The sequence below is a fragment of the Aquila chrysaetos genome, chromosome 21 (genome assembly GCF_900496995.4).
Source record: "Aquila chrysaetos chrysaetos chromosome 21, bAquChr1.4, whole genome shotgun sequence".
NCBI classification, from domain to species: domain Eukaryota; kingdom Metazoa; phylum Chordata; class Aves; order Accipitriformes; family Accipitridae; genus Aquila; species Aquila chrysaetos.
The window spans coordinates 11,363,617-11,376,463 of NC_044024.1; the positions used below are offsets into that span (position 1 = coordinate 11,363,617).

At 55.5% G+C, this 12,847-nt stretch overlaps 2 protein-coding genes across 17 annotated transcripts in view; one reads left to right on the forward strand and one right to left on the reverse strand.

The window, feature by feature from the left end:
• Positions 1-37: 37 nt before the first annotated feature.
• Positions 38-8,963, reverse strand: IL2RG (interleukin 2 receptor subunit gamma). 2 transcript variants are annotated; one of them, XM_029996739.2, is made up of 8 exons: positions 8,865-8,963; positions 3,208-3,298; positions 2,783-2,967; positions 2,493-2,635; positions 2,221-2,383; positions 1,649-1,757; positions 1,491-1,575; positions 38-1,387 (listed from the first exon to the last, which is right to left on the reverse strand). In XM_029996739.2, exons 1-8 carry the CDS (start codon positions 8,950-8,952, stop codon positions 1,184-1,186), a joined length of 1,068 nt encoding a protein of 355 aa, XP_029852599.2. In that variant the 5' UTR covers positions 8,953-8,963; the 3' UTR covers positions 38-1,183. The 2 variants fall into 2 exon arrangements, with proteins under 2 accessions (XP_029852599.2, XP_029852600.2); XM_029996740.2 differs by lacking the exon at positions 8,865-8,963 and adding an exon at positions 3,403-4,239.
• An 886-nt stretch (positions 8,964-9,849) lies between these two features.
• Positions 9,850-12,847, forward strand: part of MED12 (mediator complex subunit 12) — a 37,372-nt gene continuing 34,374 nt past the window's right edge. For 7 of the 15 annotated variants that reach the window (XM_029996733.2, XM_041118968.1, XM_041118969.1 and 4 more), the window contains exons 1-3: positions 9,852-10,109; positions 10,504-10,608; positions 11,440-11,631. In XM_029996733.2, the coding sequence (XP_029852593.1) occupies positions 10,011-10,109; positions 10,504-10,608; positions 11,440-11,631 (396 nt within the window). In that variant the 5' untranslated portion in view covers positions 9,852-10,010. Of the gene's footprint in view, positions 10,110-10,503; positions 10,609-11,439; positions 11,632-12,847 lie in introns of all 15 variants that reach the window. The other 8 variants (XM_029996737.2, XM_041118975.1, XM_041118976.1 and 5 more) reach the window with 5 other exon arrangements.

Genomic DNA, 12,847 nt, shown 5'->3' on the forward strand with positions numbered 1-12,847 from the left:
CACAGGCAGGACACAAGAATAACCACAAAAACACAGATGAAATGCAAAGAGCAAATTTATTTTCATTACCTCGTGAACTGGGGTATCCCCAAGCAGCATACAAGCAGAGGCACACAAGCAGGAATGCAGGCGCCGTGGAGCTCAGTCCATGCTAGAGGATCGCCAAAGCTGCTGTTTTTGCCTGTTTTTCCGGGATTCACGCAGGCGTAGTTTACCACTGTGCTTTGATCTTTCCCACAGCAGGGCAGGAATCTCAAGCATGTTCAATAGGGTGCCCCTAAGTCTATCACTGGCCTATGTTATCTGAACACAGATGTTCCACTTGTCAAACACACAAGGATAGACAACAATTAGTATGATATATGTGTTTTTCTACACCCCAGATGCAAGTCAGTTGAGTGTGTTTACAGTCCTTCTCGCCGATCTTCTGTTATTTTCCCACACTTGGCCCCTCTGGCCCTTGGCGATTCTCAGCCCCAGTGTCCCCATCGGTTGGCCAGTGGCTCCTGCCTGCTCAGCCACAGCTGCCCCCTCATTGGGGTAAGTCCCTGGGTGTGCTTGCAGGAACCACAAAGCAAGGAGGGGGGCTTGGCAGGCTCCCACCAGCTCCAATATGCCCAGCATGGGGGCCCACGGGAGTGCAGTGTGGGAGGCCGTCAGCCCTCCCACAGCTCTGCTCTGCCATGGCAACCCTGAGAGGGATCCTGCATGTGGCAGGGCTCATGGTAGGATGGATGTCACCCTGCCTTCCTGGACGCCCCAAGGACAGGGCAGGTGCTGGGACACTGTGCAGTGTGCCCAGTGTGCTGCTACGCACCCAGAGCAGCACCCGGTGCCACCTGATCCATGTCATGCATGCAACAAATTGCGCATCCAGGGTGCTATGCACTGCACCCCGGGCACTGTGCAGTGCACCAATTGCATCACCTGGTGCACACAGCACACTGCAGTGCACCCAGTGCACCACCCAGTGCACCAAGCACACCATGCTCACGCAGCACCCTGTGGTGCAGTACAGCTGCCATGTTGTGGGGGACTGAGTGTGACCATGGCAGGGAGCAGGGCTGGGGGTCCCAGGCATTTGGCAGAGGCAGGGTGAGAGCAGGGAGTGAGGTCTGTGGGGCAGCAAGGTTTCGGGCAGCAGCGGTGTGAAGCATGCAGGGTGCAGGGGTGCAGGAGTGCGTCACACTCCCACGTAGCTGTTCTTGTAGGGGCTGTGCTCACGGGTGGCAGCCAGAGCCCCAGGCATCAGCGATGGTGGGTGATTGCTGCCCTCCCACAGGGGCTCGTAGCTGTCCTTGGGGGGCAGCTCGCTCACGTAGCAGATGTTCTCGCTGTAGTTGGGCTTGAAGCTCTCCATGACATCTTTGGGGACTCCGGCCCATTCCTTCGGGGAGCAGAGCGGGGTGAGAGGAGCCACCACCCAGCCAAGCCCTAACCCCACAGAGCAGGGGTTGAGCCCAGGGCAGGGCTGCCCTCTGCCACCTTACCTGGAAGTTGCCCTTGTGGGTGATGAAGAGCTCGTCGAAGTTCTTGCTGGGGTTGGGGATTCGGGGCATGAGGATGACCCACACCCTGCACAGGAGAGATGTATCAGATGGGAAAGGCTCCAGCGCTGCTGCCCCCCACCAGCCCCCCCTCCGGTCACCTTTCCATGCGCACCAGCAGGACGACAAGGACCAGCAAGAGCAGGCAAGAGACAATGGGGATCAACACCGTGTGGATCCAGAACCAGTGCAGCTGCTCCTCTGCCGTGCCTGGAAAGATCCGGGGTGACATGGATCCCCAGCCAGTGCACCACCACAACAGTGGGGTGGGCACACCAGTGGCCCTTTGTGGGTGGCCATGGGAGCTTGGCATCATCCGTGGCAGGGCTCAGCTGGGAGCGGAGGATGGAGAAGGGGCCCATCCCCAAGCCCTGCCACGCTGTCACCACAACAGACTGGTGACCCCGTCCTAGACTGGCCATGCCAGAGCAGCCCTCCAGGGCTAAGAAACCCCAGCAAATGTTAGCAGGTCCCACTGGCACAGGGTCTTTGTCTTCCAGAAGTGCAAAGAACACAGGGGCCAATGCTGCTGCCTGTGCCCCAGGCACCTGGACAGGTCTCACCCCTACAGCTGCTGCCTTGGGCCAGTTTTCCACTTGCTTGGCCATCCCTTGCCTGCTGAGCCCCACCATGCCCCAGCCCATCCCATCCCGCTACAGCCCCCATGACCTACCCTTACTGGTGGAGTTGCTGCCCCAGACCACAGGCACACTCCACTCACTCCAGAGCTGGGTGGTGCCGCAGTAGCTGTTGATCTTGCTGCGCACATAGAAGGTGTAGTACTTCTCGTAGTCTACACTGGGGAAGGAGAAGACGTCTCCTTTCACCTGGTGCTCCTGTGGAGAGACATGGGCCATGCGATGAGGGCCAGCACTGTTGTGGAGGCTGGTGCACAGCTCATCCCTGGGCACAACCGTGAGGGTGCCGCATCCAGGGGGCTCTCACCGTCCAGCTGGTGTCCTTGTTGCTCTTGTACTTGATGGCGTGCTCCAGGCACTGGGTTTTGGGGTACGGGGAGGTCCAGGTCAGCTGCAGCTGGTTGTTGCTCATGTTGCGGATGGTCAGGTTGACGGGCGCCTCTGGTTTCACTGCAAGGCACAGGTGATGGCCGGTGAGTGCCGTCCCCATGCCCCGGTGGCCCTGCCACCAGCCAGGACATGATGGGGCAGTCCTGGGGACCCACAGCCCTGCTCCTGCCCCACAGAGGACAGTGGGTGCCCCCCACCACTCCATACCCAGGTCCTGCAGCTCCATGCGCTTGCTGGGGATCTCCAGTGTCCTGCCGCCAAGGCTGGCATTGACAAGGACATGGAAAGGCTGGAACTGGATGATCTCGCTCTGGTTGAAGTGGCAGCCGACACTGATGCCCCGGTCCTGCAGGTAGTGCTTGCACTCCATCACAGGGGACCTGTTCTCATACCTGTGCCACAGTGGGTTACCGGGGCTCCCCAAGACCCCACATGCCCCAGCCCTCCCCAGGAGCCCTGTCCCCAGCATATCCCATCCCGCTTGCCCTGGAGACAGAGCCTCCCCCACCCTGGGCTTTGGGAAGAGGAGCAGGCTGGTTCTGGGACCAGAAATGCTGGCAGTAGCCCCCTGCGCAGGGACCCACCGCTGGACACCCCTGCTGTGGGGGTGGCCATGGGGCAGGGGCACCTACCAGTAGTAGAGGGAGTAGTTGGCCGTGAGCGTCTCTCTGCTCCCCCACATGCAGGTCATGTACTCCTCGTTGAAGAGGACACACTCCACCCCTGCAAAGGACAGACACCACTGGGCACCGTGGTGGTGGGCACCTGTGCCAGGGCACAGGGGTGCACCAGGGAGACATGGCACATGCTCGGGTCCCTGCACATACCCATCAGCCTTCCTCTGTGTAAGCCAAACAAGCCCAGCTCCTCCCAGTGGAGCTGCGGTGCAGCCTGCCTACAATGCTGGGCCCCCACCATCCTGTTCACATATGCTGTGTCAGTGATGCCTGGGCTGCTGGCCCGGGAGGCCAAGCAGCCGCTCCAGGCACCCACGCCGGCTCCTCTGCCCCCTCCTTCCGCTGCGCTGTGCCAGCCCCAGTCCTGCCCACGCAGCCAGAGGCCACATCCTGTGCTGGCTGGGGGCTGCAGGGCCACTGGGGTGGTGCTGGTCCCCACGTCAGTTATCACACTGCAGTCCGGTCTGGAGGCCACGGGCACGGCTCGCTGCGGGACAAGCTCCTCCAATGGACTGAGATGCCCCACAGACCCCTTGCAAGTGCCAAACCAGCTGCTGGCGGCTAAGAGCTGTCCTGGAGGCTCCCAGAAAATGTTTTTTTTTTACCCCCTAAAAATGAAGCAATGGGGCACCTGGTCCCTTCCAAGGTCTAAACCCATCAGCCAGCACTGTAGGGGCAGGAGAAAGCCAGAGCTGGGCTTGTAATGTAACGCAACGGAGCAAACAGGCGCTGTACTCCAGTTGTTTCCGCACGTGAAGATGGAGGGCACCTTCCTAGCAGCTTAGGAAGTCCAGGGATACAGAGGGCCTGTGTATCCACAGAAAGCTGGTGTTTTACTGACAGCCAGCCAAGAAGTGGATTTTTTCTTGGAAAATGACAGCTGGGGCAAGGGTGCTGGCTGGAAAGAGGAGATGCTGTCACCTTGTGGCAGTACACTCCCCCCAGCAAGAAATGAAACTTCTCCAGGCAGGGAGAAGAGGAAAAAAATCCCAAACCCTAGAGGCCGCAGGTTGAAATTTGAACTGACCAGTTGCGATGTGCCAGGTACACTGAGGTGACCTTCTTGGCCAATAGGGATTAAATGACCACAGGTCAGATTCGACAAGGGTATAAGCTGGAGGACATGTGGGAATCAGTCCTCCCCGCAGCAGCGGGTGTGCAGTTGGGGACCCCCCCTTGGGTCAGGGCACTGCCCGAGGTAACTCCTCGAGGGACAGCGCCCTCATCTTTTAGGTGAGTGATAATGCGCAGTTTGAGTCATCACTTTTAAGGATTCTCAAGTCGGCTGTGTAGTACTAATTCCCCTTACATTGTTGAGCTTGTGGTTTATAAAATGTTACCGGAGTTCTAACTAACTTTTCTACTGAAGAATAAATCTGACTTTTAACATCTGTTGGATTTGATTGTGCGTGCATCCGTAACATTTTAAATTGGGGTAGTCGGCAGGATGGTGTCAATAGAGGAATTATGACGGAAGCACAGCTGTAGCCCTTCTCCCCCAGGTCTGGAATGGGCGAAGGAGAAGTGGACCAACCCAGCAGCGGTCATGGAGAGAGTAGAACTATGCCACAGAACTTGTTGAGATGGCAAAGACAGTGTGTGTGCCCTCCTAGGTGCCTGCTTGATTCAAGCACAAAACCAAAAGAGTGATTCTGCTAAAAAGGGGAAATAGATTGTCTGAAGGTGGAATTGAGACAAGGAAAGGAGCGGACATGTTCATTGGAACGAAAGATTGAAATTATGCTGGTACAAGCAAAAAGGCCCCCCAGTATTACCCAAATCTGAAAGTTAATCATGGGTGTGGACCCTGAGGATTGGGATGGGGACATCTGGGGAGACTGATGAAAGCAGCTCTGAAGAGGTAGAGGAATTGGAAGAAAGGGACATGCAAGCCCTTATTAAAACAGAAAGGTACACGGGTCTGCATGGTGGGAGGCCCCCGAACCACTGTCCGCACAACCCCTTGGTCGGGACCCAAACTCAGTGAGTTACAAGCTAAGTTTTCGCGTAAGCCAGGCGAAACCAAAACTGAGTATTTGTGGGGAGTTTCTTTAACGGGGGCGATTGGATACTGTTGAGTGATGATGAAGCAAGAGGTTACTGGGGACTGGCGGGTGATCAGTCGATAACGTCCCGAGTAGCCTACTGGGCTGGCTGGGGGTGTGGACCCCAAGGAGAGAGGAGAATCTGTTACTATCCGGGTAAAGGGACTGTCGGAGTTAACAGAGGGAGTGCAAAAAGCCGCCTGTGTTCAGGCCACGGATGATGGAAGGCAGCAGGAAGGTCCGCCCAGCCAGTTGTAACCCCCGCCCCGAGCGGTCTCGAACTCACGGTCCGTCGGGTCAGAACTATGATCCCGGAAGGATCTAGTAAGTGGGAAGTAGGTCATGCGAAAGTGTGGAGGACAGAGGACTGGCAACGCCTCCTGGCAATAGGGAGATCCCGACCTTTAAAGGTGGGATGGGTGAAGGAACATGCTCAGGATGGAACCCCAGCTGCAAAATGGAATCAACAGGTGGACCACCTGGCCCAAATCAGGATGGTCACCAGTGAGAAGGAAGATTGGGATAGACTAGCAGAATGGTTGCATATCAAATGAGACCACTCAGGGAAAGCAGATCTCTATTATGAATGCCGATCTCAGGGTTGGCCAGTGTCTATGAAAACCTGTGAAGCAATTCTTACAGCTTGCCCTCAATGCCGAATAAGGCTTAAGGCTAATCACCCAAACCAAGCTCCGGCCCAGCATATCGGACAAGGCAAGGCTCTTTGGAGCATGTGGCAGGTTGATTACATTGGTCCTCTGAGACCATCTCATAGGAGAAAATATATTTTGGCAGGAGTGGAGGTAGTATCAGGATTGTCTATGGCAACAGCTGTTGGCACAGCTACTGGAGACCAGACAGTCCAGGTTATGCGAGAATGGTTTGGTATTCTACCTATTCCTGAATGTATTCAAAGTGATAATGGGTCGCATTTCACAGCCACAGTGGTACAAGACTGGGCGTGAGGGAAAGGCATCAAATGAGTGTTTCACACCCCATATTACCCCCAAGCTAATGGTATAGTTGAGTGAACCAATGGCTTGATTAAAAAACATGATGATGTCTCATGCCATAACTGGGACACACGATTACCACAGGCAGTTTTGACTGTTAATAACCAATGGGGAAATCATGGAAGTCGAAAAATTCAAGCATTTTGTCCTACGGGACCATTAAGGGGCAATGACTCCATACCATCCAGTTTCCACTGGAGACATACATGGGCCAACCTGTCATGGTGAAACTGCCCTCCATTGGTATTGTTCCTATGACCTTAGCAAAACCCAGAGGCTTGTATGCCTAGGAAGCCTTAGATGGGAGCGGAAAGACTCACCGCATCAGTGCCCGGTGGATAATCTTGGACTTCTAACCCTATGACCCGGTTTTAAGACCAAGGCTTAGTTTGTGCTTTCTTACAGGACAATGAAGAAATGAGCTATTCCAGTGCTTCTGCTGGCAGTGATGACAGTGGCAGGTGTGGATGGTGAAGATCTGGATGATAATGTCATGGCAAAAATGATGGACATCAATATATTGAGAGTCCTTGAGCTCACGTGAGAGCAATGTAACAATTATAGTTGGAGGTTCAGATTGGATGGGGGAGGAGGTTATACTCATGTTGTTTATAGTTGGTCACCAGGTGCAGTAAATGCTAGTTCAGTACAGAACACCAAATGTCACTATATCCTCCAACTAACCCATGGGATCATGGGGTGGAGTTGGAATGGTACTACACTATGCCCTGAAATTCCATGGGGGTGACTGTGTACCCAAGGGAACACCGATAGAGCACTCTAGAACTGAGTTTACAACTATCAGCCTTAGCCAATGTTACATCTGACAATCTGGGGACTCTTAAACAATCAGTTATAACATATCAGTAAAATGACTATCAAAAATTGGGCCGTATTGGATTAGATGCTAATGAAAGAGAAGGGTGTATGTGAAGTTTTGAATCTGTTGATGGATGACTGCTGTGTTCACTCCAAATATGTCAATGTAGCTTCAAGATTAAATCAACAAAAGAAAATGTCAAGAGACCTAGAGGCAACTGCTTCTGCACCAGGGGCTAACTGACTGGGGAAAAGGTTTTGATATGTTCGGATTTTATTTCACGGGGTGGGTGACCAGCCTTCTCTAATCTTTAATAATGCTTGTAGTTATGATTACTGTAATCTGTATTGCAGTAAGTTCTATCAAACACTTGGTAGTGAAGCCTGTACTAACGGTTAAGTATACTCCCTTAAAACCTGTTCATGCGCTGGATATTCCTGTGTCCGATATTCCACTTTAATTCTAGACCAGAATGAAATGATGGCCCACAATGAGCATCAAATTCATCAGATGGCGGTTCCTTTTAACTTTGGAGGCAAGAGGTGACTGTACCACCACTCCAAGGAAACCGGTCAAATCATGACTGTGGTCACGGGGTGGATTGTGTGGCAGTACACTCCCCCCAGCAAGAAATGAAACTTCTCCAGGCAGGGAGAAGAGGAAAAAAATCCCAAACCCTAGAGGCCGCAGGTTGAAATTTGAACTGACCAGTTGCGATGTGCCAGGTACACTGAGGTGACCTTCTTGGCCAATAGGGATTAAATGACCACAGGTCAGATTCGACAAGGGTATAAGCTGGAGGACATGTGGGAATCAGTCCTCCCCGCAGCAGCGGGTGTGCAGTTGGGGACCCCCCCTTGGGTCAGGGCACTGCCCGAGGTAACTCCTCGAGGGACAGCGCCCTCACCTTTAGGTGAGTGATAATGCGCAGTTTGAGTCATCACTTTTAAGGATTCTCAAGTCGGCTGTGTAGTACTAATTCCCCTTACCTTGTTGAGCTTGTGGTTTATAAAATGTTACCGGAGTTCTAACTAACTTTTCTACTGAAGAATAAATCTGACTTTTAACATCTGTTGGATTTGATTGTGCGTGCATCCGTAACGCAGCTGTCCCCCGCCCCCCATCCCCCATCTGCGCACGGCACCACTGACATGACGGGGATGGAAAGGGCAACTGGTGCAGATCCGCTGGCTGTCGCCCTGCCCGGCTGATGCACAGGGCCGATAGGATCTGTGCATCGCATCCTGCCACCGCCCCCCGCCCCGGCCTGCCACGGGGGACCTCCATGGCCAGGGTCCCTCCCAGCAGCGCTGCCTGCTGAGCTGGCAGCCCCAGGGCCGGCAGAGCTGTGCGGCCACTAGAGCTGTGTGGCCACTAGAGCCATGGGGCCAGGAGCCATGGAACCAGGAAAGCCGCAGGGCTGGTAGCCATGGGGCCGGTGGTGCCAGTGATGCTCCAGTGCTAGGGCAGGAGAAAGGACATCCAACGGGGCTCCCCGGCACAGCCCAGCTCTCCCAGCAGCCCCACTGCAAGGTGCCATGTAGATGCCGGGGGTCCTGGGGCGCACTGGAGGGTCACGGGGTCTCTAGCGCAAGCCCCACTGGCTCGCGGGCCCACACACCCCTGCATCCTGTCCTCCTCAGCCACCATCACTGGGGAGTAACATCCCCCAACCCCACCACCCATGGGGCACCGTGGCCTCCTGCCCCCCCTGGGGCCCATGTGCTCCCTTACCTGGGGGGCTGTGGGCAGCAGCAAGGCAGGGGCCCAGCCTGCAGAGGAGGAGGAGGACGGGTACGAGGAAGGCGCCGGGCACCACCATGGCTGGGCGAGCTGTGGGACACATGCGAACAACCCCTGTGCACAGCCCACCCACCGCACAGGGCTGCCAGCTTCCGCACCCACGCCGCTTCCTGCCCCACAGCACCGCCTGCCACCAAGGGGCCCACCCCGCGCGGCGCCCCATGGGTAACTCCAACGGGGACCGTGGCTCACTCCGATGGGGTCCCGCGGCTCACCCCAGCGGGGCCCCACGGCTCATCGCACTGGGGCCCTGCCACCCTTCCTGCCCAGGCCCTATGGCTCACCCCTCCGGGCCCTGCTCCCTGCCCCAGGGGGACCCCCGGCTCATCCTGCCGTGTTCCCATGGCTCACCCCACCATGCCACAGGGCTCACCCCCCACAGGCCTGCCCCCCAGCAGCAGGGCCGGTGTGGGCTTCCCGACCCACAGCCCAACCACGTGTGTCCTGGGCTGGGTCCCTGAGAACTGGGCAGAACTGGGAGGCACTGGGGCAGTCCCGGGGGGCAGCTGCAGGGAGACCTCACAAAGGGGTCGTGGGGGCAGTTACGGGAGGTGGTCGTGGGGGCTAGTGGCGGTGCCAGTGATGGGGGCAGCGACAGGGGGACGGCCGTGGGCGCAGCGGTAGGGGTGTGGTCGGGGGGACGGTGGCCGTGAGGCCAAGGGGGCCGGTGTCCCGGGCAGCGGGGGCAGCCGGAGGCGGTGAGCTGCGGGGCGGTCCTGGGGGTGATGACGAAGGTAGCCGCGGTGGGCGACACGTGACCTCAGCCCAGCGCGGTGCCGGCGCAGCGCCTCCGCTAGGGGGCGCCGCGCGCCCCTCGGGCCGCCCCGTCCATCTTCGACAGTTTCCGCCTCCGCTCGGCTCAGGCTCGGGCCTTCCCCGGCGGCGCTCGGGACTCTTCGTCCTTCCTCGGCCCCGCTTCGGGACGCTCCGGCTCCCCTCGGCGGCGCCCGTGACAGGGGCGCTCGGGCCTCTCCGGCGGCGCTCGGGCGGCCCCGTCCAGGGCGCAGGGCGCAGGCGCGGTCGGCCCCGGCGGTCCTTGTTGTGGCCCGGCCGCCTCTAGCCGCCGGCCGGCCCGGGATGGCGGCCTTCGGCGTTCTCAGCTACGAGCACCGCCCGCTCAAGCGCCCGCGCCTCGGCCCGCCTGACGTCTACCCGCAGGACCCCAAGCAAAAGGAGGTGCGGGGGCCGGGCGTGCGGGGGGACCCGGGGTGCGGGGCTGCCGTGCCGGGGCTGGCCGTGAGGAGGCCCCGGGGCTGCGCTGGGAGCCCCCGGGGGGGAGGCCCTGGGGTGGGGGTCGGGAGCCCTGCGTCCCCGTCGTGGCCGGGCGTGAGGGGCCCGTCCCGCCGGGCCCCTGGCTTGGAGGAGGGTGGGGCCTGGCCGAGGGACCCGCGGTTCCCGTGTCCTGGGGCGCTGCCTGGCAACGAGGGCCTGGGGGAGGCCGGCTGAGACCCGCGGGCCCTCGCCTTGTCCTGTCCCCACGCTGGCTGAGCTGCCGTGGCGGGGACAGAAGCCGCGGGCGTTTGGCATGGAGGGGCCTTGCCGGGCCCTGCTGATCGTCCTTCTCCCCCAGGATGAGCTGACTGCTCTGAACGTCAAGCAAGGCTTCAATAACCAGCCAGCAGTCTCTGGGGACGAGCATGGCAGTGCCAAAAATGTCAATTTCAACCCAGCGAAGGTGAGAGCCATCGGGAAAGTGTGGGGGTTTGGCAGGGCCTGGTGCCTGTACGAGCAGGCTGCTGGGTCCTGGGCAGTCCTGGGTCTCATTCCTTCCCCATGTCCAGAATCAGGAGACCCTTCCCTTTAGGATGGGTGTTTTAGGACCTAACCTGTCCCTGTAGAATCAAAATTCTGCATTCTTTTGGAACTGTGTCCCACACCTGAGAGAGCAGGTTCTTGTCTTGCTCCGTACATCTTAGGGGCAGGTCTGTATCTGTAGTCTCTGTTAAACCAGCATCTAGAACTCCTTATGCTCTGCAACTAAAGCAGAATACTAGGATACCAGAAGCAGGAAACTTCTTACTGCTTTGGTTACATTATGGCCGTGGTAGAGGAGAAGTAAGATTTCTTGAAACACCTGGCAATGTAAACATGGGAGTTACATGACAGGCTTCAGCTCCATTTTTTCAGTCTCTAAAATCAAGATGTTAACTTCCTGGCCTCCCCGACAAGGGGACTAATAATGACCTGGGATGGAACGCAATCAGAAAGCACAGTGTATTTGTTTTCCTTGGCTGACATCTGTCCGAGAAGCCTTCTGTCTGGTTTGACAAGTATTTGTAAAGAGTTGTGTCTCCGTCTCAACTTGAGTCCCTGCTTGGTTATTGTATGAGTTGTCTAGAAGCATTCCTCTTTGCAAGTATAACAAAGGAAATTATTGGCAGGTTTTTTGTGTTTCAAAAGCTGATACTGGTGAGAATTCTGGTAGGAATGATAAATAAGATTTTAAGCACACAGATAGATCTTTGACCTGTGAAATGTAATTCATCCTTTTTTACTTTTTTTCCAGATCAGTTCAAATTTTAGCAGTATTATCGCAGAAAAGCTGCGGTGCAATACACTGCCTGACACGGGAAGACGGAAACCCCAGGTGAATCAGAAGGATAACTTTTGGCTGGTGACAGCACGTTCTCAGAGTGCCATAAACAACTGGTTCACAGATCTGGCTGGAACTAAGCCCCTCACTCATCTCGCTAAGAAGGTATGTTACAGGAGAGGCTGCCTGGCTGGGCAGAGTATTTAATCTATGCTTGTTTCTGAAGTGTTTGTATAGTAGAAGGTTTTTATTATTTGGAGAAGTTTCTTCTCTCTACATCTCTTGAAGCTTTCACCTTGAAGAGCATATCCAGGATTTGTAGTGCACTGGCTGTAGTTGTCTCCACTCAAAGAACTGGTCCCTCGTCTGTTGTTTGGAGGTTGCGTTCAACTTTGCCTTTTGGCTTGTATGATAAGACCAATTTATTTTAAGGTTCAGATGTTTTTCAGAAGAGCTGCCACTGTTGCCTTTGGTCTGTTGTTTAGATTAGGACCATTCCTATTGTGGAGGGTTTTTCGAGTTATCAAAAGTCATAGTGAGAATTACTGGAAATAATCAGCTGAGTTACTTTGTAGGCTTCTGTTGCAGTGACACATGTTTCTGGTTTTAAGCTGAGAAGAGTATGTGTATTATAGCTTGTTCTCAGCCAGGCTAGAGCATTTCTGTGCCCTGGGGTCTAGGGCTAGATATTTCCCTGGTAACACTGAATTCTGTAGAGTACGAAAGAAGAAAGAAGGGTCTTACTCTGCCATTTTATCGGGCCTGATAGCAAGGGGAGCTAACTCTCTGTCAGGGTGGGCCTATAAACAAGGAACTTGGGAATCTAGTATGCATTGTGGGAGAACATAACTCCCAGTTGCGAAATGGTAGCAGAGCACGTAGTTTAGAGGCTGGAGTTTGTCTGGTCCTTGGTGTTCTGAGTCACTCTAGGGGGAAAATTAAGTTATCGGATTTTCCCAGAATCTGTCTCTTTATAAACATAGTCCTTGTATCCTTCTTTGCATCTTGGCTGTCAGTTTCCTGAGGTCATTGTGAAAGTTTGGACCTTTCAGGGCCTTCCCTGGTTTTCTGCAGTGGGCTCCATCAGTTTTTGTGGACTTAGACATGAAAGCAGTGACTGTTGCTAGCCAAGTAGTCCATGTCTTTGTGTCTTTGAGGCATCAGGGAATAATTGGGAAGAACGTAAGAAACATAGCAAGTAAGCGATTGAACTGTTGGTAGTTCAGGGACTTTGAGATACCTACCAAATTGACCTGTCCTCTGAATTTCCATTCCTCTGTGAACACATGCATACTTTTGCTGTCCATAGTATCCTGTGGAAACGAGCCTCACAGCTGTACTTCTTCCTGTGATGTGTTATTGCTTCCTGGTTTATAGATCT

Coding starts and splice junctions, on each gene's coding strand:
- IL2RG (XM_029996740.2), bottom strand. CDS start 3,493: ATGGTGGGGGCCCAGCATTGTAGGCAGGCTGCACCGCAGCTCCACTGG. Junction 2,384..2,492: donor ACAAGGACACCAGCTGGACG/GTGAGAGCCCCC, acceptor GTCTCTCCACAG/GAGCACCAGGTGAAAGGAGA. Junction 1,758..2,220: donor CAGCAACTCCACCAGTAAGG/GTAGGTCATGGG, acceptor GGATCTTTCCAG/GCACGGCAGAGGAGCAGCTG.